The sequence below is a fragment of the Labrus mixtus genome, chromosome 5 (assembly GCF_963584025.1).
Source record: "Labrus mixtus chromosome 5, fLabMix1.1, whole genome shotgun sequence".
NCBI lineage: Eukaryota > Metazoa > Chordata > Actinopteri > Labriformes > Labridae > Labrus > Labrus mixtus.
Window position 1 is genome coordinate 1,804,974 of NC_083616.1, and position 27,695 is coordinate 1,832,668.

At 44.0% G+C, this 27,695-nt stretch overlaps 1 protein-coding gene across 1 annotated transcript in view; it reads left to right on the forward strand.

Moving 5' to 3' along the window:
- Positions 1-19,097, forward strand: part of hk2 (hexokinase 2) — a 37,129-nt gene extending 18,032 nt beyond the window's left edge. The window contains exons 10-18 of the mRNA XM_061037268.1: positions 527-831; positions 954-1,102; positions 2,996-3,115; positions 3,938-4,033; positions 5,338-5,437; positions 5,533-5,716; positions 7,540-7,695; positions 9,752-9,988; positions 16,443-19,097. Coding sequence (XP_060893251.1) covers positions 527-831; positions 954-1,102; positions 2,996-3,115; positions 3,938-4,033; positions 5,338-5,437; positions 5,533-5,716; positions 7,540-7,695; positions 9,752-9,988; positions 16,443-16,587 — 1,492 coding nt within the window. The 3' untranslated portion in view covers positions 16,588-19,097. The remainder of the gene's footprint in view (positions 1-526; positions 832-953; positions 1,103-2,995; positions 3,116-3,937; positions 4,034-5,337; positions 5,438-5,532; positions 5,717-7,539; positions 7,696-9,751; positions 9,989-16,442) is intronic.
- The last annotated feature ends 8,598 nt before the right edge of the window (positions 19,098-27,695 follow it).

The window sequence follows — 27,695 nt, forward strand, 5'->3', positions numbered from 1 at the left end:
TTATCCCGTCAGGAACAAAGTGGTTCAAAAGTAGGTCAAGAAGGTAAAGGTAACCAACGACTGAGGCAGAGTTATCATGACAGATTCAACACAGCACAGTCAATTACTGTCAAGCAGCAGGGAGAAGCTACTGTTTCAAAGCGCTATGTGGTTAGCTTCAGGTTAGCTTAAGGAGAAAACAGTCATCCTCCCTGAATCAGATGGTCAGCGCTGACCAAACAGCTGTGTTTTTTTGAATTGCCAACATGTGTGACTTTACACAAGGAAGGGGAGAAATTAGTCATTGTGACTGAAGGATTCGTTTATTTATTTGAAATAAAAGATGATCATCTCATGTTAGGACCAGCGCAGTACTGGTTCAGGCTTTCTTAAACGGTAAATGTACTTGAGTTTGTATATTTCTTTTCTAGTCTTATGACTCCTCAAATCGCTTTGACACCGCAGGTCATTTCTCGCAGCTGTAAATAAGCTGAGCGAGAAAACAAACCACCCCGATATGACTCAATGCACCGTCCTTCTATTTCAGGTTTTCCCGTAGGCTCCACAAGATGGTGCGGCGACTCGTGCCGGACTGTGACGTGCGTTTCTTGACATCTCAGTGCGGCAGTGGGAAAGGTGCCGCCATGGTAACGGCGGTGGCCTATCGTCTCGCTGCTCAAAACGCCGAGCGTCAGAGCATACTCGACACCCTGCGTTTGAGCCACGAGCAGCTCCTGGAGGTGAAGAAGCGACTGAGTGCAGAGATGGTGCGAGGTCTGTTGAGGCAAATGCGTGACCAGACTAGTCTTAAGATGCTTCCCACCTATGTGAGATCCACACCCGATGGAACAGGTAGCCTCAGGAGACTCACACCTTCCACTTGCTCGTTGATGAAATATGTGTTATATATTCTGTACGTGTTTCATGAATGTGTTCAGGATTCTAGTTGTTGTTGTTTTTTTGCCCCCCCTTAGAGCACGGCGATTTCTTGGCCTTGGATCTTGGTGGATCCAGCTTTCGGGTGTTGCTGGTGCATTTGAAAAGTGGAAAAAAACACACCGTGGACATGCAGCAAAAGATCTACAGCATCCCCCAGGAGACCATGCAGAGCACCGGGGAAGAGGTGAAATATCTATCAGGGTTCAAGAACACCACAAGAATTTACCAAATCTGAAATTAAGGTGTCTTCCACATATGATGCACGGTGGACTCGGTAGGATTCAAAGCCTGTCAAATGTTGTGGCTGCTGCCATCCGGCTCGAGGGTCGTCATTTTTTATTTGAAGTTCTAACATTCATTCGAGCCTTGGGGAGAAAGTTCACATTCAAACTGTAATGAAACTTTCAAATTAAAAATATACAGTCACTCCAAGACTGTATGGCTGCATCCTGGCGCTCTCTCGTCTGTGTGCTCTCGTCTGGATGCCTTTAGCCGATCCTCCCGAGCTTCTAATTTTCAACATAAAGCTCCGGAAATAAAAATATCTGTAGTGTACATGTGATATATTGCAAACATACTAGGTGCTTATACATTCAAGACGAAGTACAAAATAAGCAATTTCTCCATTCTACATGTATATGTGCTTTTTGAGTTATATATAAACACACAGCTCAATCAGCAGCGTCGGTTCAGCTGTTGAAAAAAAACGGCGATCTAACTCTCCCCTCTGCGTGACTTATTTGAACGTCTTTTCATTCATTCATTCATTTGGGCTTCTTGTAAACCTCGGCCGCGTGACTCCATCTTCCTCACCGTCTTCTACACTCTTGTCTTCTTTTGGTGCGGTGGTAATGTTTGAATTAATCATAGACTGTAAATATTAATTAATGCGCAAGTTCATAAACTGCTTCTTGCCGTTGTAAATTTCTGGAAGAGCGGTGGCGCCAGAGCACATGAGACGAGAGAGCGACAGGATGCAGCCATACCCGACTCAGTCAATCTGCGCACCAGGCTGTCCAAAGTAGTTTACAGTTTGATCCAGCAGAGGGTGCCCTCAGTGTAACTTGACCATTGCATGAACTCTTGACCTCAGTAAATGACGACTGTAATGTTGAGGCAAAAAGCAACGGGCACGCGATTCAGGAAGTGCAAGCTTACACGAGGGAGACTCGTCTCTCTGCAGACAGCAGCTCATTGTTTTGGTGGAGAGACACGGGATCGCTACAAACCGGCAACTCTCCAAGCTAGCTCCAAATATCTGAGTGTACCACAAACCTCTGTACGCTCTGAATGGTCGTTCTCTTCAGCAGGTGGTATTGTGAATAAATACAGAGCTGCACTCGATCCCAAACAAGTTAATAGTCTCATGTCTCTGGGGAAGAATATAAAAAAATAAATCTGTCCTCTTGGATTGTCAACAGGCTGTTTGGTTTGAGGCTCATTATTGCAACGCTAAAGTTAAGTAAAATGTTTTGTGTCTTCAGTGTGGGGGAGGGGAAGGGGGGTCGAATGTGTTTGAACATAAGGTTTTATATTCTACATTTGTTCAAAGTTGAATTTTAAAAAATGGCTCAAATTCTGCAGCATGACCTGAAACAAAAAATAAAGAGAGTGGAAGAATGGCATCCTGTAGCACGGTGCAGTTTTGATTTATAAAATGGAGATAAAGTAATTTGTCGGCTGCGTCGGGTTAGACTGGCATATCGAGCGGAGCGATGTGTAACCACACATCAGCACGTTAGCCTGTAAGGACGACTGAAGGCTGGTGCTGTTAGCAATGCTAATGTTAGCCACGCTCTGCAAACCCTATATGACATCGTTTACAGACAACCAAATTCAACCCACAATGCACTGCTCACAGTTTACAAAAATATAAACTGTTTTAACTTGACATGTGCAAAGTTTTTGTCTGTAGAATATTCACATTACTGTCTTCATATCGTGACATATATTCAATCTCTCACTGAAGTACCTCACATATGTTACTTAGCATACCTTTTCTTATAACATGACTCATTAAGAGACATTACGTTGTTTTTAATCCTGATGTGCATTTTGTGCATTTTCCCTCACTCAGCTTTTCGACCACATTGTGAGCTGCATCGCAGACTTTCTGGAGTACATGGGCATGAAAGGGGCATCCCTCCCTCTGGGATTTACATTCTCCTTCCCATGTCATCAAAGCAAACTGGATCAGGTAACGTTTGTTTCATTATCACCCAGAGGTCTGATATTGATATTGGATGATATTAAAGGTCACATATCCTCACCTTCATCCAGTTTAAATAAGTCTCAGAGCTCCTCAAAACATGTGTGTGAAGTTTCTTGTTCTAAATCCACTCTGATCCTGTATTTGATCATGTCTATAACCCCCTCTATTTCAGCCCTGCTCAGAACAGGCTGTATCTGTGTCTGTACTCCTCATTTTGCCCGTTTAATATTATTTATTGGTGTTGTATTATATATTGTTGGAAAACCTGATTAGTCCCCTTTACAACGAGGTATAACTTTTAAGGCTCGTGCATTTATGGAATGAGCAACACAGCTAAATGTGTGGGTAGCCACCAAAAAAAATGTGCCAAAAATAATATTATTAAAGGGGCAAAATAACATTTCCAAACTTTTTTTGAGGGGTTTCTTTAATAAATGTTTTCCCTCAAAATTGACCCTGTTGGTTAATAACTCAGTCTTCTGTTGGATCACAACATTAAAATGCCTACTTTGTGTTTCTTTACTCGGACTGAAAGTGGAGTGGACATGTACATTTGTGAAATGTGTTGTTGATCACGTCTGCAAAGCGAACAATCACTGACTCATGTTCACCAGAAGAGCACAACGACTCTTTGTGTATAACTGTGGCAAAGTGTTCTCTTCCACAATGATATGATGAACAACATTTAGATAGAAAATACAGTGATCGCTCTTCACAGTAAGCTTCTGCTCCGACCTTCACCTCGGTCAAACGCTGGTATGTTTGGTACGCTGAATCACATAATCACCGCTGTCCATTCTCTCCCAGGGCATTCTCCTCAAGTGGACAAAGGGCTTCAAGGCCAGCGGCTGTGAGGGCCAGGATGTCATTGTATTACTGAAAGACGCCGTCCGCCGCCGACAGGTCAGTACAAGTCAGAATCACTGCCTGTGAGTGATTGTGTTGTCAGGTGTTGTAAGTCTTCTAACAGCTGTTTGAAGATGGCCTTTTCAACCATCTGGTGGGCGGCGTCCTCAGCTTATACAGGAAGAAAAAGAAGGTCAAACAATGCGGGATCTTTTTAGGGTTTTAATATTAATAAATAAACAGGACATACACTACAAAACACACGCTGAGGATTTCATGAAGAAGCTTCTGTTGACTTTAACCCTCAGGCATCAGTTTGATTTACTACTCTCTTAAGTCACTAAGGACAAAAATGTCCATGACAAAAAACTGATGTAAAAATAGAACAGATTTATATTTTTTTCTACTTTTTTCTGCATTCATCTCTTAAACAACTTCAGTCCTGCTCAAAACTACCAAACATTCAATCATTTTTAGGAATTTAACCCTTTAAATGCCAGTTTGATTCTGGCATTTAAAGGGTTAAATTCCTGATAATTATTCAATATTTGATATTTTCGAGCAGGGCTGGAGTTGTTTAAGAGATTTATGCAAAAAAAAAATATCAATCTGTTCTATTTTTATAGCAGTTTTTTGGAAGTGGACATTTTTGTCCTTAGTGACTTAAGAGGGTAGTAGATTTGTTTCCCAGTGTTCTATTGATCTATTTAAAAAAAAAAATGCACTAACACAGACAAAATGATGGCCAGATGAAGAGGTAAAATTTGACCAAATGGACAAAAATGTCCATAATGATGCCAGAGGGTTAAGAAGAAAAAGATGCTTCATTTAAACATCAATTAAACAAAGTGAAATAATACAAACAGGGTGAAGGGGATCTGTCCAGAGATCAAGTAGACCATCTAGGATTGATGATACCTTCACACATACACAATTCAAGTTGTTAATCTCCTCTTTTCCAAAGGGAGACCGGAACACTCAAGTTTACATTACAAGAGGGAAACCATTTAGGAGTCAGTAGATGAAGCAATGGAGGGGTGTACCCTACCCAGGCTTTCACCTCATGAATATTTGTTAACTGCAAATCCTTTCATTTTTTTCTAGATAATGGAGGATTTAACTTTTCCTTTTGGGTTAATTTGTATTCAGTATTAGCACACACACACACACACACACACACTCACACACACTCTGTGACAATAGTCTCCAGCTGTGAGCAGCCATGTGTGAATTGTGTGAATTGTTATATTTTCAGGAGTGCAGATGTGAAAACAGCTTTAGAAAGTGTGGGAGCAGACCAAGAATTGCCTCATATGTAAAGGTTTTAATTGGAAATATAAGTTTGTTGTCGCTGCTTCCAGGAGTTTGACCTGAACTTTGTGGCGGTGGTAAACGACACGGTGGGGACGATGATGACCTGCAGCTATGAGGACCCCCAATGTGAGGTGGGACTCATTGTAGGTAAGTCTGCTCGCCCTTCATCTTACGCTCCTCTGCGAGCCAGTCTTTGTCCATGCATGTCTTTGTAACACCTTCCCCACCCGTGTTGATCCAAGGCACGGGGACCAACGCCTGCTACATGGAGGAAATGAGGAACGTCGAAGTGGTGGAGGGTGATGACGGTCGAATGTGCGTCAACATGGAGTGGGGAGCGTTCGGTGAAAAAGGCGAGCTTGATGACTTTTGCACCGAGTTTGACCGCATCGTCGACGAGAGCTCTAACAACCCCGGGAAACAGAGGTATGGCATGGTTGTTCTGTGATGTGTGAAATCTGGTCGTCTAAAAAAAAATCACTTTTAAAAGCATCACACGGTGAGAAAACATTCAGTACAAACCGGGAGAGGCTAAAGATCACCAAGGTGAAGGTAAAGAGGAGCCTCACCCTTCACATAATTTATAATGAAGGGTCAAAGGTTAAAGGAGCGTTCATATCGAAGGCCGCCTATTCAGAGAGATGTGTTTGAGAGCTGATGAGGTTAAAACCTCTCGTCATATCATAATCTGTAGTCATGGCAACAGAATCACAGAAAATGAAGAATTTATTAAATTCAGTGTAACTCTCTGATTTATTCCAGCAACCTTCACTAACTAACATTCACGGTATCGAGAGTCAGTGACGAATGAGATGGGTGACTTTAAGGGGCCTTTCAGATAGGGCGCGGTGCGGGCTGAGCTCGCCGCAGGGTAGGGCGCACAGCAGCAAGAAGAAACAGCGTGCTTTGCTAGGGGACTGAAACAATAGTCGGGAAAGAAGCTTCTGCCGCAGCACTATGTAGGCCTATATGTCTGCTAATGAGAAAAAAAGCGCTCACACTAGGCCTTGTTTCCTGTACCGTGCTTAAGCACAATTGCCCCCTTCCCCATTACCCCTCTGGTCTGAACTCGCACTGCTCCAGGACTAACCGGGCCTGAGCATGGTTACATCTGGTTCATAATGTTGTTATACATCACGAATCATGAATGGCTTTATGTGATCATGAAGCGTTCTTAGTTTACAAGACAGACAGACTCAAAAATTTAAAAAAGGACGCACGGTTGAGTCTGCGTCCGCACTTTGGAGAACAGCACAGAGAACATGACAGATAGTTTACTGACTTTGAGGCTTATTTTGAGTCATATTAGTCAGATACACACAGAACATTGTGGGAATTCTCCATAATGAAGGTTGTCCATGTTGTTTACCTGTGTGCTCATCATGAATTGTAACTTACTGAAGCACACCTCTCCAAGCGTGCCAGGGCTGAGGAAGTGTACCAAGCACTCACTAGTCAAACAAACTGGACTTTACGGGTCAAACAAGTGTCAGATTGCGAGTGTGGCTGGTTGTCTGTCTCTATATGTCAGCCCTGTGACAAATTTGATGCAAAGTTCACAAAAAATTGCTGCAAAACCGAAACAGATCAGATTTTATGATTTCATTTCAGCGTTCTGACCTCTTGAGTCAGTTTATCTCTTCAGGTACCTCGAGTTTCAGTTTGAGTGGCATTAACATCGTAAGAGCTTCTTTAAAGCAACATAAAAAAAAAAGAGTGTTTATTATCATGGGAATCAAAACAATGAGTCGAGGTATTAGGGTAGAGAACATTGACAGTGTGTGCAGAACAAGACAGTGGACACATAGCTCTAAGTGTAAACACAGAGAGGGGAGAGAAACTCGCCGACGCCGTCCGGCTCATATTGAAGAGGAGTCTGCTGTTCCACTGGTGGACTTACTGCCATCGTCCCCACAGCAACGAGGCTGCACAGCTCCGACTATCAGCCACATAGGGCTTTCAATCAAAACACAGTCAGCTGTTCGATTCCTCTGAGCGTGCTGCACAGACGTTACCTGACCTCCTGCAGCTGAGTTTTATTTATTGGTACCCGGGCGGTCAGCTTTAACGAGTTGATGGTGATGGTGATCGATATCCATTCAGGCCCCCCGTAGAGAGTCGTCCTCATTGTCTCCCTGTAGTCTCAGTGATGTAAAAGAAGGACACTTCATTGTTTTTATCTGTGTCAGTATTGTAAATGTTACTGCTGAGTTTCTGTGTGGTCAGTTTGTTTTGTGTGTTTTTTTCAGGTATGAGAAGATGATCAGCGGCATGTACCTGGGCGAGATCGTGAGGAACGTGCTCATAGATTACACCGCCAAGGGCTTGCTGTTCAGAGGCAAACTGTCCAAGCGGCTCGAGACGCGGGGAATCTTTGAGACAAAGTTCCTTTCTCAGATCGAGAGGTGAGTGACGCACTTCTTTTAGTTTCAGGGAACCTCACCACACAGCTTCAGTCACTCAAAACAGCCACACACCTAACAGACATTACAGAGGGAAGCAGAAGTTAGCTCTCATAACTGATGGTTGTGGGGCGCCGTCTGTGGATCCAGACGCCCCACTAGGAAATACACAACACAAGTAAATATCTCGGCCTCCCTACCACAAGTGTGCAGACGTGTGCACACACACATAACACAATATTTCACATCTTTATAGTTGAATTTACCCCAAAGTTTCCGCACATCCAGACCCATCTCATCATCGAGAACTAAATGTTTGAGTTGTATGTATTTTAATAACTCAATGAAGAGTCTTAGCATTTGTTTCTTTTCACAGCTGTTAGTCTTTAATGTCACTCGTCTGATAAGGTTTGGCTTAACCCTTTAAGACACATTCACACACTGATGGTAGAGGCTAGTGTTGTAGTCAAAACCAGGACACTGAGACCAGGACATACCCGAGACCAGGGAGCCCCGAGACCGAGAGAAGACCGAGACATTTAGCGATCAAGACCAAGACAAGTGGTGGCTGTGGATCAGTGGTAGAGTCAGTCGTCTCTCAACCGGAAGGTCTGGGTTCGATCCCCAGCTCCTGCAGCCACATGTCCGATGTGTCCATGGGCAAGACACCAAGCTGCTCCCGCTGCTTCATCGGCAGTGTGTGAATGTGTATGAATGGATGAGTTAATACTGATGGACTCTTTACTCAGCAGCCTCTACCATCAGTGTGTGAATGTGTATGAATGGATGAGTTAATACTGATGGACTCTTTACTCAGCAGCCTCTACCATCAGTGTGTGAATGTGTATGAATGGATGAGTTAATACTGATGGAGTCTTTACTCAGCAGCCTCTACCATCAGTGTGTGAATGTGTATGAATGGATGAGTTAATACTGATGGACTCTTTACTCAGCAGCCTCTACCATCAGTGTGTGAATGTGTATGAATGGATGAGTTAATACTGATGGACTCTTTACTCAGCAGCCTCTACCATCAGTGTGTGAATGTGTATGAATGGATGAGTTAATACTGATGGACTCTTTACTCAGCAGCCTCTACCATCAGGGTGTGAATGTGTAGGTGTAAAAGAGCTTTGAAGAGTCAGAAGACTAAAAAATAAATATACAAGCTCGAGTCCATTTACCATTTACAGTTAGGGATCGAGACCGAGTCAAGACCAAGGGAGGGGAGGGCGAGACTGAGACATGATCATAAATATCACTGAAAAATCATCGTCTTGTGAGCAGCAGGCCGTTACACCGGGAAGGTTGCGGCCGTAACCGGGGGGTAAAAATCTAATTCTGAATGACTTGAAGTTATTTGTTCATGTAGAAAGAGGCGTTTTCCTTCTAGTCACAGTAATGGCGTGGCCTGTCAGTGGTGGTCTTGACCGGTCTCAATTTAAAATCCAGAGTCCGCCCAGTCTGAGACCGAGACAAGACCGAGTAAAAATGCTTTAGAAGACCTTCAAAAAGGTGTTTCAAGACCAATCTCAAGTCCAGACATGCACCTGACTTTAAGTACTACAACAGGAGTAGAGGCTGCTTACACATTCACACGCTGCTGCCAGGAGCGGGAGCAACTTGAGATTTAGTGTCATGCCCAAGAACACATCGGACAACCTTATTATTTATAGTTTGCCAGCCGTCCCTAGATGCCTTAAAAAAACATGAAACTCAACAACAGATACACAAACACAGAACCAAACAAGCACCACCATAAACAGACAGCACAGGATTCAAACTATCACACAGTCCTGTACGGAGGAGAGACGGCCAACTCTCTGTTGATTGCCTCCATCAAATCAATCTGTGACACCTGAGAGGTGTCGACACACAGCTCAGGAGAAATGGTGTGAAGTAACCCTGAAGAGAGAACAGGAAGGAATCGTCCAATGACTGAGGAGCTATGTTGATAATTCACTCTCATCATACTCTGTGTGATGCAGCAGTTCACCCGTTCACAGCCTGTGGTGAGCGCTTGTCGCTGTAACTTTTCTCCTCCTCTCTGATCTCAAAGGGACCGCCTGGCGATGCGACAGGTGCGCTCTATCCTGCAGCACCTGGGCCTCACCAGCTCCACGTGTGACGACAGTGTGCTGGTGAAGGAGGTGTGCAGCGTGGTCGCGCGCCGCGCAGCTCAGCTCTGTGGCGCGGGTTTGGCTGCCGTGGTCGACAAGATACGGGAAAACCGCAACCTGAATCAGCTCTCCGTCACCGTGGGAGTGGATGGCACCCTCTACAAAACCCACCCTCAGTAAGGACACATCATGTTTTTGTTTGTTTGTTTTTTCAGTTTCTCATCATCGTCATGGATGAGTCCATTTCAGGACCATACGAGGGGGTCAGATCCATATCAAGAATACGGAGACGTTATCGAGCTTCCTACATTCTTTAAAGGCACAGTTTGTAAACTCCACCACCAGGGGGCTCTCAATCAAAATATTAACAAAACATGATGTCGTCCAGGCTGGAGGGGAATCATGGGAGTGATTCTCTCTTCTACTCCCCCCCCCAATCCTTGATAAAAACAAAGGCTGTGTCCGAAATCACTCACTCATTCCCTACTCCCTATTCACTATATAGTGAGTTTAATGCAGTGGACTATATAGTGCACTCACTCAGCAAAATTAAAAAACATTTCGGACACTACTCGCTCACTCGCCAGCCGCTGACAGTGACGTCATCGTTGTCGTGCAACTGAAACGCGCAGCTTAGGATCAATAACAACTGTAAATAACAGCATGAATTTCAGTGATAACTCATATTATACTGAGTGTGTTTTCATGAAACATTTACAAATAATAAATACTTATAAAATATTGAATTTTACATACCGAGACATATTTTCAGACCAAAACTAAATTATTTATGCTCACAGACTCTGGTTTCTCGTCTGTCATCATCATCAGGACAAACTAACATCACTAAAGTTGACGATCTTTTACTCTTTATTAAAACCGATCATAGATTTCAGTAAAACGCTCTGAATATGAACTTTAATGAGTTCTAATGATGCTGGTCGCTCTGGTCTGTCTGAGAGCAGCCGAGTCAAGCGCCACTCTCCACTCGTAAAAATCTTTTGAACCGCAATGCATGATGGTATATATTGCTCGCATAGTGACCATCGCTCATACACTACTTTTCAAAATGCATTGTGGGATACATTGAGTGGACTATATAGGGTATGACCATGCTCACTCAGAATTCGGACAGCACTACAAAATGGAGTGGGAGTGATTTCGGACACAGCCAAACTCTGCGTTGACCGTAGTCATGACAACCGGGTGAAACTGACCTGAGGAAGAGAATATGTTTACAGACGAGCTAATCTATAATCTACATGACATTTTTATCACAGCAGCACATACAGGAACAGTACGGCAGCTTTCAGCAGCAGCTCACGCTTCCTCATTCAGCGGTCTTTGACGTAACATCCAGTGTTTCCATGGTAATGATAAACATGTCGTGGCAGCCACCATGAAAGACAACAATAAAATGTCATATTGTACATTCAACATACTTTTATTAGTGATTCCCACACTGTGGTACATGACCTACTGGTGATATGAAAACGTCTCGCTGAAAGGCCGATTAACTTAAACCCAAAGAACGAGAGTCACTTCAGACTCCTAATTGGTTGATAAACACCGGATAACGAGCGATCGAGCCACCCTGGATCACCGCAGCCCTACGTACCATACTGCTGTGTTTCAGGTTGCAGGTCATTAATCAATTAAGACAATGACAAATGGTGGTTACAGATAACCGGTCACATGCTGAATATTAACACCAGTTATGCCTCCAATGTGCAATATATATTCATGCCGTTACGCCCCTGATCCTCCATCGGAGGTCGAGACCAAGGCGTGATGGGGGAACGTGCCAACAGTGTGTGTGTGTGTGTGTGTGTGTGTGTGTGTGTGTGTGTGTGTGTGTGTGTGTGTGTGTGTGTGTGTGTGTGTGTGTGTGTGTGTGTGTGTGTGTGTGTGTGTGTGTGTGTGTGTGTGTGTGTGTGTGTGTGTGTGTGTGTGTGTGTGTGTGTGTGTGTGTGTGTGTGTGTGTGTGTGTGTGTGTGTGTGTGTGTGTGTGTGTGCGCATGTGGAGCCCCTCCTGTGTGTCTTCACCGGCCATGCTTGTTGTGCTCCTTTCTGTGTTGCACAACGTGAATCTGCACTCTCATTTTAGGCTTAAAAACACATTTGATGGGGGCGCTGGTGGCGCAGTGTTTAGTGCGCGTGCCCCATGTATGGAGGCTGTAGTCCTCCAAGCGGGCGGCCCAGGTTCGAGTCTAGCCTGTGGCTCCTTTCCCGCATATCATTCCCCACTCTCTCTCTCTCTCTCTCTCTCTCTCTCTCTCTGATTTCTGACTCTATCCACTGTCCTGTCTCTCCAATAAAGGCACAAAAAGGCCAAAAAAAATCTTTAAAAGTATTTTAGAATGATATAAAGTCTTTAATATAGCCTATATGTAAAAATATTTATTTTTAATTACAGTGACACCTTTTAGTTTATGAAGGCAACACTTTTTTGAATGCCCTTTTGAGCACATAATAAAGCTAATCACATCTGGGACAGTATCTTTTTCCGTATCCGGCGCCGCTCTGGGTGGCCGCTTGTTACGGCAGCTCCGACCCCCCTCGTTATTGTTTTTTAGTTTATTTTGTTAATATTTACTTTTTGTTGCTGTAACTTCGTGAGTAACTCCAACTCCAAACAGCAAACATGGATATTCTTCTTTTTGGAGTATTGTTGTTGTTTTTCTTTCTATGTGGACCCTTTAAAACTTCCTTGGGAGACCCATTCAGTCACAGCTCCATTGTTTACACCCGTGAACAGCTGGTTGCGCTGTGCCAACCTCGGTTACATCCAGCCGAAAGACCGGACATCCCCGCAGAACTACGGAGGAAGAGAAGGGGATGCAGAGCCGGAGTGAAGTGTCGGGAAAAGAAAAGACAGTACAAACCATCCGTGCCGTTTTTAATTATGGTGAATGTAAGATCTCTCCCTAATAAGATGGAGGAGCTGATGGTGCTCACCCGGCTTCAGAGGGAGTACCGGGAGTGTAGCATCATGCAGTTCACGGAGACATGGCTGAATGAACTCATTCGGAGCGTGAGGGAGAGCGGTAAGAAGAAAGGCGGGGGAATAGCTATGTATGTGAATGAGAGGTGGTGTAACTCTGGGCACATCACCGTTAAAGAACAGCGCTGCACTAAGGATATGGAGCTGCTGGCTGTAGGCATTCGGCCACATTACTTGCCCCTCGGCAGACGCTGCTGCAGCCTGTGAACTCATCCACAGTGTAGTGTCTCAGCTACAGACATCACACCCCCAGTCTCTTGTTCTCATCTCAGGAGATTTTAACCACGCTTCCCTGTCTGTCACTCTGCTTACTTTCACTAAGTATGTTGACTGCCATACCAGGGACAATAAAACTTTGGACTTACTGTATGCAAACACCAAGGATGCATACAGATCATCACCCCTCCCCCCCTGGGCCGCTCAGACCACAACCTGGTGAGACTGCAGCTCATTTACATACCTATGGTGAAAAAACAACCCCCCACAACCAGGTATGTGAAGAAGTGGTCTAAGGAGGCCACTGAGGTGCTGCAGGACTGCTTCGACACCACTGACTGGGAGGTGCTGTGCAGCCCACATGGGGAGGACATCGACGGTTTAACTCACTGCATCACAGACTACATAAACTTCTGTGTTGAGAACACTGTACCCACCAAAAAAATACAGTGTTTCTCCAACAACAAACCCTGGGTGACACCTGAGCTGAAAACCCTGCTCAAAGAAAAGAAGAGGGTTTTTAGATCTGGAGATAGAGAGGAGCTGAGGAGGGTGCAGAAGGAGCTCAAGAAAAAAATCAAGGAGGGGAAAGCCAGCTACCGGGCAAAGATGGAGGAGCATTTACAACATAAAAATCTGTCTGGAGGGGCCTGAATAACATCTCAGCTCACAGCAGAAGGCGTGGGAGGGGCCCTGAAGCAGGAGACAGGGAGTGGGCAAATGAACTGAATCTGTTCTTCAACAGATTTGATTCTGCTCCCAACCCCACCCCCACCCACCAGAGCGCAGACCAGCCCGCTTCTCAGACACTCCATCTGAGTACCCTGAGTACCCTGAGTACCCTGCCACCCCCCTCAACAGCCCTCTCCTCCTCCTCCTCCTCCTCCTCCTCCTCAGACGACCCCCCAACAACCCCCTCCTCTTCTTCCTCCTCCTCCGACGGCCTCTCCATAACAGCTGATCTGGTGAGAAACCAGCTGAGGAAGATCAAGGCCACAGGTCCTGACGGCATCAGCTCCAGACTCAGCTGAAGGACTGTGCAGACCAGCTCTGTGAGGTCCTTCTGCACTCTGTGGAAGACTTCCTGCGTGGTGCCAGTCCCAAAGACATCTCACCCCAGGGAGCCTAACCACTTCAGACCTGTGGCCCTCACCTCTCACCTGATGAAGACCATGGAGAGGATCATCCTCAACAACCTCCGCCCCCTGGTGACTTCAAATCTGGATCCTCTGCAGTTTGCCTACCAGCCAAACATCGGGGTGGATGACGCCGTCATCTACCTGCTGCAGAGATCCTGGACTCACCTGGAGAACACCGGCAGCACTGTGAGGGTCATGTTCTTTGACTTCTCCAGTGCCTTCAACACCATCCAGCCTGCACTGCTCAGGGGGAAAGGGCGGGAGTAGACTGTCACCTGGCTGCATGGACAACGGACTACCTCACCAACAGACCACAGTACGTGAGGCTTCAGGACTGTGAGTCTGACATGGTGGTCTGCAGTACAGGGGCCCCTCAGGGGACAGTTCTCTCCCCTTTTCTCTTCACCCTGTACACCTCGGACTTCTGCTACAACTCTGGGAGCTGCCACCTGCAGAAGTTCTCCGATGACACAGCCATCGTGGGGTGTGTGTCTAAGGGGAGCGAACAGGAGTACAGGCAGGTCATCATGGACTTTGTCGACTGGAGTGAGCTCAACCACCTTCAGCTCAACGCCAGCAAGACAAAGGAGATGGTGATTGACTTCCGCAGAAAGTCACCCCAGACTGCACCGGTGAACATCCAGGGCTTGGACATTGAGAGGGTGGAGACGCACAAATACCTGGGTGTTCACCTCAACAATAAACTGGACTGGTCACACAACACCGACGTCCTGTACAAGAAGGGCCAATGTCGACTACACCTGCTGAGACGACTGAGGTCCTTTGGAGTGTGCAGGACTCTGCTACGGACTTTTTATGAGACTGTGGTGGCGTCTGTACTTTTCTATGCAGTGGTCTGTTGGGGAGGAGGGAGCACAGAGAGAGACAGGAAGAGACTGAACAGACTGGTCAGGAGGGCCAGTTCTGTCTTGGACTGTCCTCTGGACTCTGTAGAGGAGGTGGGTGAGAGGAGGATACTAGTGAAACTGACATCCATCATGGACAACCCCTCTCACCCCCTGCATGACACTGTGGGGGCCCTGAGCAGCTCCTTCAGCAGCAGACTGAGACACCCACCCTGCAAGACAGAGCGCTACCGCAGGTCTTTCATCCCATCTGCAGTCAGACTGTTTAATCAGACTCTTTAACAGCATCACCACCTCATGCTACACACTGTGTGTTTTTTTAAGAACAAAACCTTTTTTGTAGTTTTTTTTGGAGTTACTGTGTAACTTTACATTATTGTATTTTTTTATTTAACTGAATGTAAATATGTTTGATTTGATTTTAACTTCTATTTTTATTTTTAATAATTGTATTCCCGTCCCCTGTTTTTCTGGAGCTGCTGTAATGCACAAATTTCCCCCACGGGGGATCAATAAAGTTTATCTTTATCTCTTTATCTTCTTATCTTTATAGTTTCATCACAGAACTATTAATATTTCCCTCTGTTGATATAAGAACTTCAGTGGCATTTGTTGTGGCTTTGGCCCGTTCAGGATTACTAGCAAGAGGCTGTCTGTTTTTTCCTAGTTACAGTGATGTTTACATTCGCATGGTGCCTTTTCAAGTGCTTTAATAAGTTGGACGTGTTGCCTGCGATGTACCCAATGTCTGCTGAACAACGACGGCACACTACTCTCGTCTTGTCAACGTCTCTTTGTCCATTATTGTGGGAATGGGGAGGGAGGGTGTTCATTCTATCAAGCTGCAGGTTCTGCTCCCACACAGACGTGTCTCCCCCTCCCCTTTTGCGCCGCAGCGCTGCTGGAGCGGGATCATCGCTGAAAATGAAAACGAAACTTAAGAGTAAGTCTGTAAAAAGAACTCCATCCCGGTTATATTCAACTGTCCAAACAGACAGGGCTCGAGGAACTAGTAATCTGCACAGTTTACACAGTTTATGTTTTGACTTTTTTACAAGTTACTAACTAAAAGTTGTGTCCCGTACCAGCGGCCACAGCCTTCCTTCACACTGAGGTGTGCTTCCGCCTTGTGGTCCGTGCGGGAAAAGAGATTAAAGCACTTTTGTTCCGTGTGTACGCACGCGGACCGATCCGAAAGCCCTGTACCGAAACGGTCCGGTCCGAGTACGTGTACCTTTACACCCCTACTTGGGTATCATCGGTTTTCCACACATTGATAAGAAGCCTGAAATGTTGGGAACATTTGATGAACCTCACATCCATCCTGACATCATGACTTTGTGGATCAAATCTAAAAACATCAACACTGACATGTTTTAATCTCTTGCTTCTCTTGTCTGTTCAGCTTCTCCAGCATCATGCAGGAGACTCTGCAGGAACTGGCCCCGCAGTGTCAGGTGACTTTCCACAAGTCGGAGGACGGGAGCGGGAAGGGAGCGGCTCTGATCACAGCTGTGGCCTGTCGGATCCAGAATGGAGGGCAGCTCTGAATCTAGACTCCTCGGTGGTGGAACGGGGTAGAACGAGAGCTTCAAACAACTGACTTTGTGTCCCGGGTCACCAAAACAAAGTCCCCCACACATCCCGACCTGAGTCTAGATCTGTGATACTGACGTGGTCTATGTGACTGATTCTGTGTGTGGGGTTCACATACACGTTACCAGATGTTCCTGTGTACCTTCTTAAATTATAGTTCAACTTGTGTGTTTGAGCCGCACCTTCTGAGAAGTATGACTGTTACAACCCGGGGGGGGGGCCTTTTTGTCTTAATAATATTTGAGTTCAGGGTCAGATGAAAAGTACGAAAATCATGAAAGAGCGCTTCATGGAAATCAGAGGCGTCACCAAACACAAAGAACCTAAATGCTGAAATATCCACATTTACAATCACAATAAAGCTCAAAAGCGACCCCCCACTTTTATTTTTTGGCGGCTCTGATCCCAGAAGTAAATTTACCTCGTTGAAATCCTCCATCGACATTTCACAAAATCCTGAAATCAAGAAATTGAAGCCTTTAACCATGACAACCATCTACCCCTATACTAGTGACTGAAAAAACAATTGATTCAACAAAGGAAGGTAAATCACTCCACTTAGAGATAAACTAAATATGTATAAAGTGATCCAGAGAGCTGTATTAGTAAACGGTTTGATACCAAATTCAAAACAGCACGCTGTTTTCTAAAAAGCAAAAGAGATGTGTCCGAGTCGATGTCTGATACAAGGTCTTTGTGCTGTTTTCAGGTCCATCAGAGGATTCTGCATCAAAACACTCCTGCCTGATGTTGGCTTTAATGTTCTTCGTTTTCTAATAAAATGTTTGTTTGAGCTCGGTCTCTTACAGAACCTGAATTTGTCAAAGTAGATTATTGTTACTGTCACAGTTTTTAACCTTTATGTCTCGTTTTACCTGAAATCAGATTTTTCTGCAGCCAAAAACATTTTAGTGTGATTAAAAACATGCCTGTAGGGAATAAATTTGAGTATTAGAACGTCAGCCGTTGATAAGAAAAGGTGTTGAACGGCATTGACTGACTCACATTATGGAACCAAATGGAAGTCGTACAAAACATTGAAAGCAGCGTATCCTGCAGGGAAAGCTAAGAAGAAAAACACTGAAACAAAAGAGTCAGGACTTCCTTAAAGGGGAAACTTAATTAAAGCACACCGATCTGAAAGTAAGAGGGGCGAGGATTAGTGGAACTCCTGAGGGGAGGGGGAGTAGATAGAATCTGTGTTCCAGTTCGTCTTTTCTTTTGCCTTGTTGGTTTGATTTATTTACTTATTTTAGTTACTTTAATTTAGAAAAGAAAACAATATAACTGACGATCTTTGACGTCCTGGTTTGGAACTGAAAGAAGATTAATTAACTGACTCAAATCTCGTGGACTCAAAACCATCAACTCAACATCCAGCTGTGAGACGCCCACACACTGTTAGAAAAGAACGACGGAGAATTAAGGCCACGTTAGAAAAAAACAATCTAAAATTTAGCGATCAAAGTCGTTAATTTACAGTAATAAAGTCGTACTTTACACATACGAGTGTAAAGTCATTAATTTATGAGATTAAAGTTGATAATTTATGAAAATAAAATCTTAAATTTACATTTTTAAATTTAGTAAATCTTTTAAAATGTACTAAATTTAAGACTATCCTCATAAATGTACGACCTTCAATTTACGATTTAACCCCGTAAAATTAGGTTGTATGTTTATTACTTTATATTCACAACTTTACTCTCATAAATGTACGATTTTATTATTGTAAATTTACAACTTTATTCTCGTAAATTCACAACTTTATTCTCATACATGTACGACTTTATTCTCGTAAATGTACAAGTTTATTCTTGTAAATGTACGACTTTATTCTCGTAAATGTACAAGTTTATTCTTGTAAATGTACAACTTTCAATTACGATTTAATCCCGTAAAATTATGACTTTATTCTCGTATATTTATTACTTTGAATTCACAACTTTATTCTCGTGAAAGTGCACCTAATTTGGGTTAAGAGACTTTCATCTCGCATGACTATTCTCGTAAATGTACAAGTTTATTCTTGGAAATGAATGACTTTATTCTTGTAAATGAACGACTTTATTCTCGTAAATGTACGACTTTATTCTCGTGAATTCATAACTTTAATCAGGAGAGCTCAGATTTGTTCCCCTTAATGTGACTTTAATTCTCCTTCGTAGAAAAGGGAAGAAACTTGGAGTTATAATTTAATTTTTTCTTCACTGTATAAATCCTTTATTATCACACCGTAATGTTGGATTAGTTCTGAGTTTGAATCCTAAACTGAATTGTGTCTTTTCTCGTGTCTCCTTTAAGGACGAATCCATTATCCACAGAACAATACTACAAGATGTTTCCTGTTTTTATTAGTGAGCTACAGACCACTAATAAATCTGTTTCCTGTCTGAACATGACCACGATCACTTCACAGTGTGGCTGTCATCAAGCAAAAGCATTCACAATAAATGTGTTCTTCTTTATTCAGAGCTTCTCACTCTTTCTGTTGTTCTGGGGGATCAAACGTGTTTTAATTATGATGTAACAGACACAGACACTGGGGGCTGCTTCCAAACAAACATATAGTCCCAATGTCTGGGATTGGCTAATCATTACAAATTATCACGCACAATCATTTTCAGCCTTTTTATTTTACAGGCCATCGCATCTAGATTTTCTTGGGGCAGACGGATCAACCAATGTCAAGGATGTTTAAAGGTCACATATTCTCCTCCTCTTCAACATGTCTAAATAAGGGCCAGAGGTTCCTAAAACATGCGACACGAGCTGTCGCAGATCTAAAACTTTATTCATGCTTATTGCGGCTGGCGAGCACGCTCAGACCCTCCGCAGACCCTCCTTGTGCCGGCCACGATTGCGCAATATCGCCGCGGTGACCGCAAGAAGCATGAAACCTGATTCAATGAGTCGCCATGTGCAGCACATGGCTAATTTACATAAAGTTATTTTTCCGTGAAAACACTGTGGAAAGATTCGGAGTCTGGCTAGCAAGCCAGCCTTTCTGTTAAACATGCTGTATGATCAGTGTGTTTCCCCTCTTTGGATTTATTTATGATCAGTATTCGGACAGCTGAGTGTTTTCCCAGCAGAAGGCCTGCTGTGCATTCTTCCTCAGAAGTTCAAGTTACGCAGCCTACCGTAGTTTTTCTGTTTCTTAGCGTTACCGAACATCCTAGTGACTCTGCAGGTCTCTGTAATGAGACAGTTATGGAAACAACTGTCTCATTACAGATAATTAAGCACATAGGAAAGAATTGCATTAATCTATATCGTCTATAGGAGGTTTGCCTCAAGCTCTCCAGATACATAAATCAGCATAAAACATTCAGGCTGTCAAGAGAGGCTGTGCTGGCCTCGGGTCAGGGAGTGCAGAGCGGGGACGAGCGTGTATATGTGCAAATAGTTGGCATAAATCTCTAGTTGACGGAAATGATAGTCAGGAACTTTTGGATGCACAATGGAGGCTATCTGTCCACTATTCAATAGAAAGCCCTGACGAGCGGTGAAGAAGAAGAAGAGTGTGTTTGTGAAATCCCCAGAGGATGACAGGATTTGGTGGATTATTTTAGGCTGTTCCAGGAGCTGCAGCTCTATAACCAGAGGCGCTGCTTGGGGCCCCTGGCCAGTGGATCAGAATGTGCAATGTGTTAGGACCCCAACAGACCCAAAAACCGCTTCATAAGCGAGACACAAGGCCTGTTCATGTCTTCTGGGTAACTCTCACAGGAAAGTCTCTACATATGAGAAGTCAAGAGAAGTGCGTAATTTGGAATTGAAAAGGCCTCTTCAGAGTCTTCATACACTTGAAAGTCGCACTGGCCCGGTAAGTGTGTGAGTGCTTAAGACTCTTAGTGGTAGACTTTCACTTTCAGTCTTTGAGAAGGTGTGTCTTTCATGAAAAACCCATTTTACGACATACAAGTGCATAAGATTCAAACAAATATCTGAAAATTCACAGCAAGAAAACAAGGGCTGAAGTATATAGTAGATCAAATATCAACTTTTGTGATGTTACAGGTGAACTCATGATGAGATACGAGATATTCATATCTACTTCTAACAGTACAGTACTCATGGTGTAATGTTTAACATTATAAAGCAAATGGACTGTTAAAAACAAACAGAAAGAAACTGTAAAAAGTTGAGTTCACGTGACCAAGTGGCATTTAGCGCTAATGTCATAAGCGCCACTGTGGGGATGCAATAAGTTATATTGAATTAGGACGGTTGCACAACTAACCCCCAAACATTCAATTCTTTTCAGGATTGTAGCCCTTTGAATGCTAGGTTATTAGTTGAATTGTGATTAGAGTCTTGGATATGTGAAAGACTAGCAACAAAGTTGATTTGATTGCATTAGTCCACCATGTACCATCTGGACACCTTTGTGGTCAAAATCTGCAATAAAATCATCAATTCTTGCTTTAATTTTTTTCCTGTTTTACTGCTTTCTTTTCTGCTCTTTTTATGGCTTTTGACGACAGAGAAAGAGAGAGAGAAAGACACATACACATGTATGTGTCGGAATCATTGTGGATAGGTGGTCAATTTTTGGAAGAATTGTAATTTTAATGGTTACTGTTCTGCCTAGGATGGGTAGTGGGAGGTTCTTCCAGCTGTAGAGATCATCATTTATTGTTTTCAGTAGTGGACTGAAAATAAGACTGATCAGCTGAAAGCCTGAGTGACCCCTTAATACCTTAGATGTGTCTTGTGCATAAAGGGATTGTGTTGGATGCCACATCCAAGCTGTTACTATTCAATGGAGGGATTTGTTCCAGTTAACAGAGTGATCAGAGATAGTGGAGAATGATTCAATAATTTTAATTGTTTCTTGAAGTGAGGACTGAGGGTCATGCAGAGTGCAGAGTTCTGAGTGTACTGACCCAGTTAATCAATGATTCCCCAATGACAGATCTGTGTAGTGTGTTTCTTAGAAAAGACCAGTTTACTCTATGGAAAGCTTTTTCTGCGCCATATAGTGATGGGTTTATGTAAACTGGGTGAATTCCATTTGAATGATACTGGAGCATGGTCACTAATGATGATGGAGTGGATCATGTTGTCTGCAATGTTTGTAATGATTAACTTGCTGGTGATAAAGAAGTCAATGCTTGAATATGAGTGATGGACTGGTGAAAAAAATGAATATTCTTTTGTGGTCGGGTGCTGCAGACGCCAACTATCGCCAAGACCAAAATCACTCATGAACTGGTTTTATTGTTTCAGTGGACTGCCAGATGCGTTTATTACTTGAGATATTTGTAAGGACAAAAGCACAAAAGTAAGGACCCAAAAGCAATACTCCGAACACAGAAACACAATTAAACAGTTTTTTTGATAATATTTAAAACCTAATAGTGCAAGGGGGGGCAAGGGGAAGGAGGGTCCAAATCCTCTTGGAGAGACGGTGAGCACCAGCAGACCGGTGAACGAGCAGGCAGGTTAACGATCAGGCAAACAGGTGTGGAGTAGATATATTGCTTGATGATGATGAGGGGTAGATTGTCTGCACCTGGGCTGCCTGTAAAGATAACCATGCCCACCTGCACTCACACACACAGGGGAGTATGTATTTTAATAAAAAACTCAATGTCACCACAATCACAGACCCAGAAGGATGTTTCATTTTCATAAACATATCAATCAACAATAGTTCATTAACAATAGGTCATCTCTTTGACCCTAACTCCGATGAACCATCATTTTTTCACAATTTATTTTCATCCATATCAAGCATTTGCAACTCCCAAATAATAATCGGAGGTGACTAGTTATGGTTCACCCATAGCAGCCCCTCCCCCTTCCTCTTGTATGTTGTTAGTTTCCCTCTGTCTGTCTCTCTTGTTGTTTTTCGGTACAAGATGCTGAACGCAGAGGAAAGTTATGTTGTTGACAGAGTCTGTGGGAAGTTGTTCCTGTCTGAATTCAAGGCTTAGGCGTAGAGACTGAACTTCTTGGTGTACAGGGTTAGGCGTTCAGACTCACTGCCCAGCACAGGTACATCTCCATCTCCATCCACATCCCTGAAACCCCCTCGCTGCACCGAGGTAAGAGAAATACTCCTCTCAATCGAGCTCGCCATTTTTAAGTTAATATGAATAACTTTCCAAAGTTGGAAAACTATAATATTGGGTTAACACATTTACATGGACTTGAAGTAAAACTAACTTAGAATTTTATGTTATCATGACTTTTTGTTTTTACAGTGTGTGAGGCCATGAGACAAGACGGCATAAGACCAGAGGGTATGAGATAAGAGGGCATGAGGCGAGAGGACATGACATGAGAGGATACAAAGGGGCTTGACATGAGAGGGAGTGAGGTGAGAGGGCATGAGGTGAGAGGGTATGAGAGGAGAGGTCATGAGACGAGAGGGCATGAGAGGAGAGGTCATGAGACGAGAGGGTATGAGACGAGATGGCATGAGAGGAGAGGTCATGAGACGAGAGGGCATGAGACGAGACGGTATGAGACGAGAGGGTATGAGACGAGAGGGTATGAGACAAGAGGGCATGAGACGAGAGGTCATGAGACGAGAGGGTATGAGACAAGAGGGCATGAGACGAGAGGGCATGAGACGAGAGGGTTTGAGAGGAGAGGTCATGAGACGACAAGGCATGAGAGGAGAGGTCATGAGACGAGAGGGTATGAGACGAGAGGGCATGAGACGAGAGGTCATGAGACGAGAGGGCATGAGACGGTATGAGACGAGAGGGCATGAGACGAGAGGTCATGAGACGAGAGGGCATGAGACGGTATGAGACGAGAGGGCATGAGACGAGAGGGTATGAGACGAGAGGTCATGAGACGAGAGGGTATGAGACGAGAGGGTATGAGACGAGAGGGTATGAGATGAGAGGGTATGAGAGGAGAGGTCATGAGACGAGAGGGTATGAGAGGAGAGGTCATGAGACGAGAGGGTATGAGACGAGAGGGCATGAGACGAGAGGGCATGAGACGAGAGGGTATGAGATGAGAGGAGAGGTCATGAGACGAGAGGGCATGAGACGAGAGGGTATGAGATGAGAGGAGAGGTCATGAGACGAGAGGGTATGAGACGAGAGGGCATGAGACGAGAGGGTATGAGACGAGAGGGCATGAGACGAGAGGGTATGAGACGAGAGGGTATGAGACGAGAGGGCATGAGACGAGAGGGTATGAGAGGAGAGGTCATGAGACGAGAGGGTATGAGAGGAGAGGTCATGAGACGAGAGGGTATGAGACGAGAGGGCATGAGACGAGAGGGCATGAGACGAGAGGGTATGAGATGAGAGGAGAGGTCATGAGACGAGAGGGCATGAGACGAGAGGGTATGAGATGAGAGGAGAGGTCATGAGACGAGAGGGTATGAGACGAGAGGGCATGAGACGAGAGGGTATGAGACGAGAGGGCATGAGACGAGAGGGTATGAGACGAGAGGGTATGAGACGAGAGGGCATGAGACGAGAGGGTATGAGAGGAGAGGTCATTAGACGAGAGGGCATGAGATGAGAGGGTATGAGACGAGAGGGCATGAGTTTAAGTCGTCATAAAAGTGTCTAAAATCCCCAAAAATGATTGAGAGCCTCAGAAGATGTTAATCATAAATACAACCTTTAATACAGCTGATCAGTACATAAACAAAATGACAGCATTACAGAACAACAACAACACACTGAGTAAAGGTTTTTCATTGCAGGGTGGTCTGTCACATTTGTTTTTATTCTCCTGAGGGGTCATCAGAAACAACACTGACATCTGGAGCAGTCTTTCTTTTAATACATTCAAATCAATCACAAAGAAATGAGAAGATGACAGCCCACTGCGTACCAAACATCCTGTGTCCAGGCAACCTGAGCTGGCATGCTTCAATTATACAATGTCAATTCAGAACGCCTTGAAGAGAGCATGTGTAAGCCGCTAAACTTGGACGTCATCAGCGACATTAGAATGGATGTAAATATACAAACAATGAGCTCAGTAACCCAACAGGATAAAAAAATATGCTCGACTCAAGGCTCAGATCGGTTACAGTGACGATGCTGCACATGCTGACGAGGTCACAAAGCAGGAACACGTTCAAGTTACACCACAGCGCAGTAACGGTGGCACAAAAACACAATAAAGATTAGCACTTCATTACATGTGTACGGTGGCCAGGAGGTGTTAATCCAGCTGCCCACGTTTTGTTTCTTTTGCAGCGCGTTGCATTTACTTTTGAAAGTGCAGCGTTTTTTTAATATGCTACGCGTTTCTCTAACTGCTGATTTACACATAGTCCGTGCACTAAACCGAGACCAAGACATACCCGACACCAGAGTGCTCCAAGACCAAGACATTTAGGGATCGAGAACGAGACAAGACCAAGACCATACATATCACTGTCCCTCACTTAGACTAGCGGTAAGGTTGTGGACGTAATGGGTTTTCCTTCTAATCACAGAAATAATGATGAAAATTTGCCGATTAGTGGTGGTCTTGACCGGTCTTAATTTTAAATCCGGAGTCCACCCGTCTGAGACCAAGACAAGACTGAGTATGAATGCTTTCAATTCAGAGACGCGGCTGTGGCTCAGTTGGTAGAATCGTCACCTCTCAACTGGAAGGTTGAGGGTTCAATCCCCAGCTGAGCAACATGTCTGGTGTGTCCTTGGGCAAGACACTTAACCCTGCTTCTTCGGTGGCGGTGTATGAACGGATTAGTGTTGTACTTACTCTCTGATGTATGTCGCTTTGGATAAAAGTGCTAAGTGAATTGTAGAATTGTAGAGACGAGACTAAGACCTTCAAATAGTGGTCTCCAGACGGGTCTTGGGACCAAGACCCATTTTGAGTACTACAACACTTCCATTGGCGCTGTGTTCCGTCAGCGCCACAGTCGGACGGCGCCCTGCCCCACTGGGTCCATTCTGGAAGGTGAGTGAGCTGTACACACATCACAGGAGAACTACACTCCCACTTATGCCCTTTTATGGGCATTAGTGGGAGGTGACCTATACTAATTAGGAACAACAGGCTTTGAACGTACAGACACGAGGAGATAAAGACACATTTCTGCAGAAATAAGACCTGAGGCTGCAAACCATATGTTGTGTTTCCATTCATAAAGATTCTTATGCACAAAAACAGTTCAACAGTCCTGTGCTTAAAGGAGAAAGTCCATGTAGCTCTCACAAGAGATGGAGTTATAAAAAACATCAAAACATAACAGAGGTAGAAGCTTCAGTTTTCAGTCTCTATCATTTATTTCTTTGTCGTAATAGTTCCTTTCTTGGCAACAAAAACGTTTTCCGCCCACATGTTGATAGATGCACAGGCTCAACTTTCAACACAACAATGTGTAGTCCGTCGACCCAAAAACGTGCATTCCTCACAGTCCCAGTTTTTTCAAATGCTGCAGTCGTGTTCAGTTTTCTTGAAAGAAAACCATGTGCATAGTCCAGAGTGGGTAGTTCATGGGCCGCTGGGAGATTACACTGCTGGCTGGGGTCCAGAGTGTAGCCAGGTATCATGCTTGTCATAACCATTAAATCAACCAGCAAGAGTTTAAAGGTTGTCTTTTAGTATTCCATATCTGTCCCTGAACCAATGATCTGTTTCCTGTTCTTCTTTTCTGCTGGAGTTGTTTGTTATGAATGTTCATCATAAGTGAGTCAATGTGAAATTCCTGAGCCTCCATCACCTGTTTCTTAAAGGAGCAGTATGTAACTCTGACCCCTAGTGTTTAAAATGGGTACTGCAGTCCAAATTCAGAACATTGTAGAGAGATGTCTCCCCCCCTCCTCTCTAGAGTGGATGCTCACACAGGTCACCATGTGGTGGACACTGAAGCTTCAGTGTTTATCCAGCTCTGTATGGGTCTGTAAACCTTTCTGTGTTCTAACCTCTCTCCATTTTTCAAAAGCATCTCCAATATTGATCCTAGTTTGAGCACGTTTCTGCTCGTGGAGCTTATTAGAAACATGCAGAGGCTTTTTAGGTCGAGTACAATCACTTCTATCTGAACCACTTCTCTTGCCCGCTTCCATCGCTGCAACACCTGTTGGTTTGATAACTGCTCTCATATCTGACAAACCAAGGGCCGTCCAAAACAGCCATGTGGGCGTGTCTTAAAAGCGCCTACCTTCTCTGGTCCAAACAAATCCAGAGCATTCAGGACCAGAATCTAAAGTTAGAAGGAGGACATACTGGCTGCTGCATTGTTGTCAGAGAAGCCAGCACTTCAACATAGCATGTTTCCTTAATGTCTGATCATATAGTAAAGTCACTTTATCGTTTCATTCACATACATACACATCTTACTGGTTGGACCTTTAAATATTGAACTAATTTGAACCTCAAACAATGATTGAACAATCAGAGCAGTGTGAACAGCTGAGGCTAACTCAGGGGCCCTACAGAGATTTGTTGATGTCCTGGCTTGAACTTCCATTGGGACAATGGACTTGTTTAGAGACAGTCATGTGACTCATTGTCTGGAGGTAATTTGGTCCCTAACAATCGGTCTACTACATTATTCCCTTGAGAAATAAGTTCCAAAAATACTTATGATGTTTACATCCTCTCTTGAGTCAAAAATAAAATGTGATCTGATGTTTAATACTGTGATCTTGATCTGGTGATGTTATATGAGAGAAAGTTATAACTGTAACACCCATTTCCGTCACGCTGGGCTTGTTAAAGCGCTGTATCACAGAATTTGCACGACGTTCTAGATTTGACAATCACACCTATTTCCTCACCTTTGTGATTGGATCAACATACAGAGGTGAAAACGTTGCAGGGTTTTACCTTCTCTGTCAGGCACTCTTTTTCCAAGCTCTACAGGAGGAGGACTGTGCTGAAGCATCATGGTCCTATTTGAACATGATCACATTTTGACCCCTCTCTTTAACTGCTGGCCCTCAGTTCCACCTCAAAGCGGCAGTTTGGAGCAGATTAAACACTTTAACTTGCTTAGTGATAGAATAACACATCATGAGATGAGTCTCTTCTAGCATTGCCCTGCTTTTAAAGGTCACATATCCTCCTCCTCTTCTTCAGTTTAAATAAGTCTCAGAGCTCCTCAAAACAT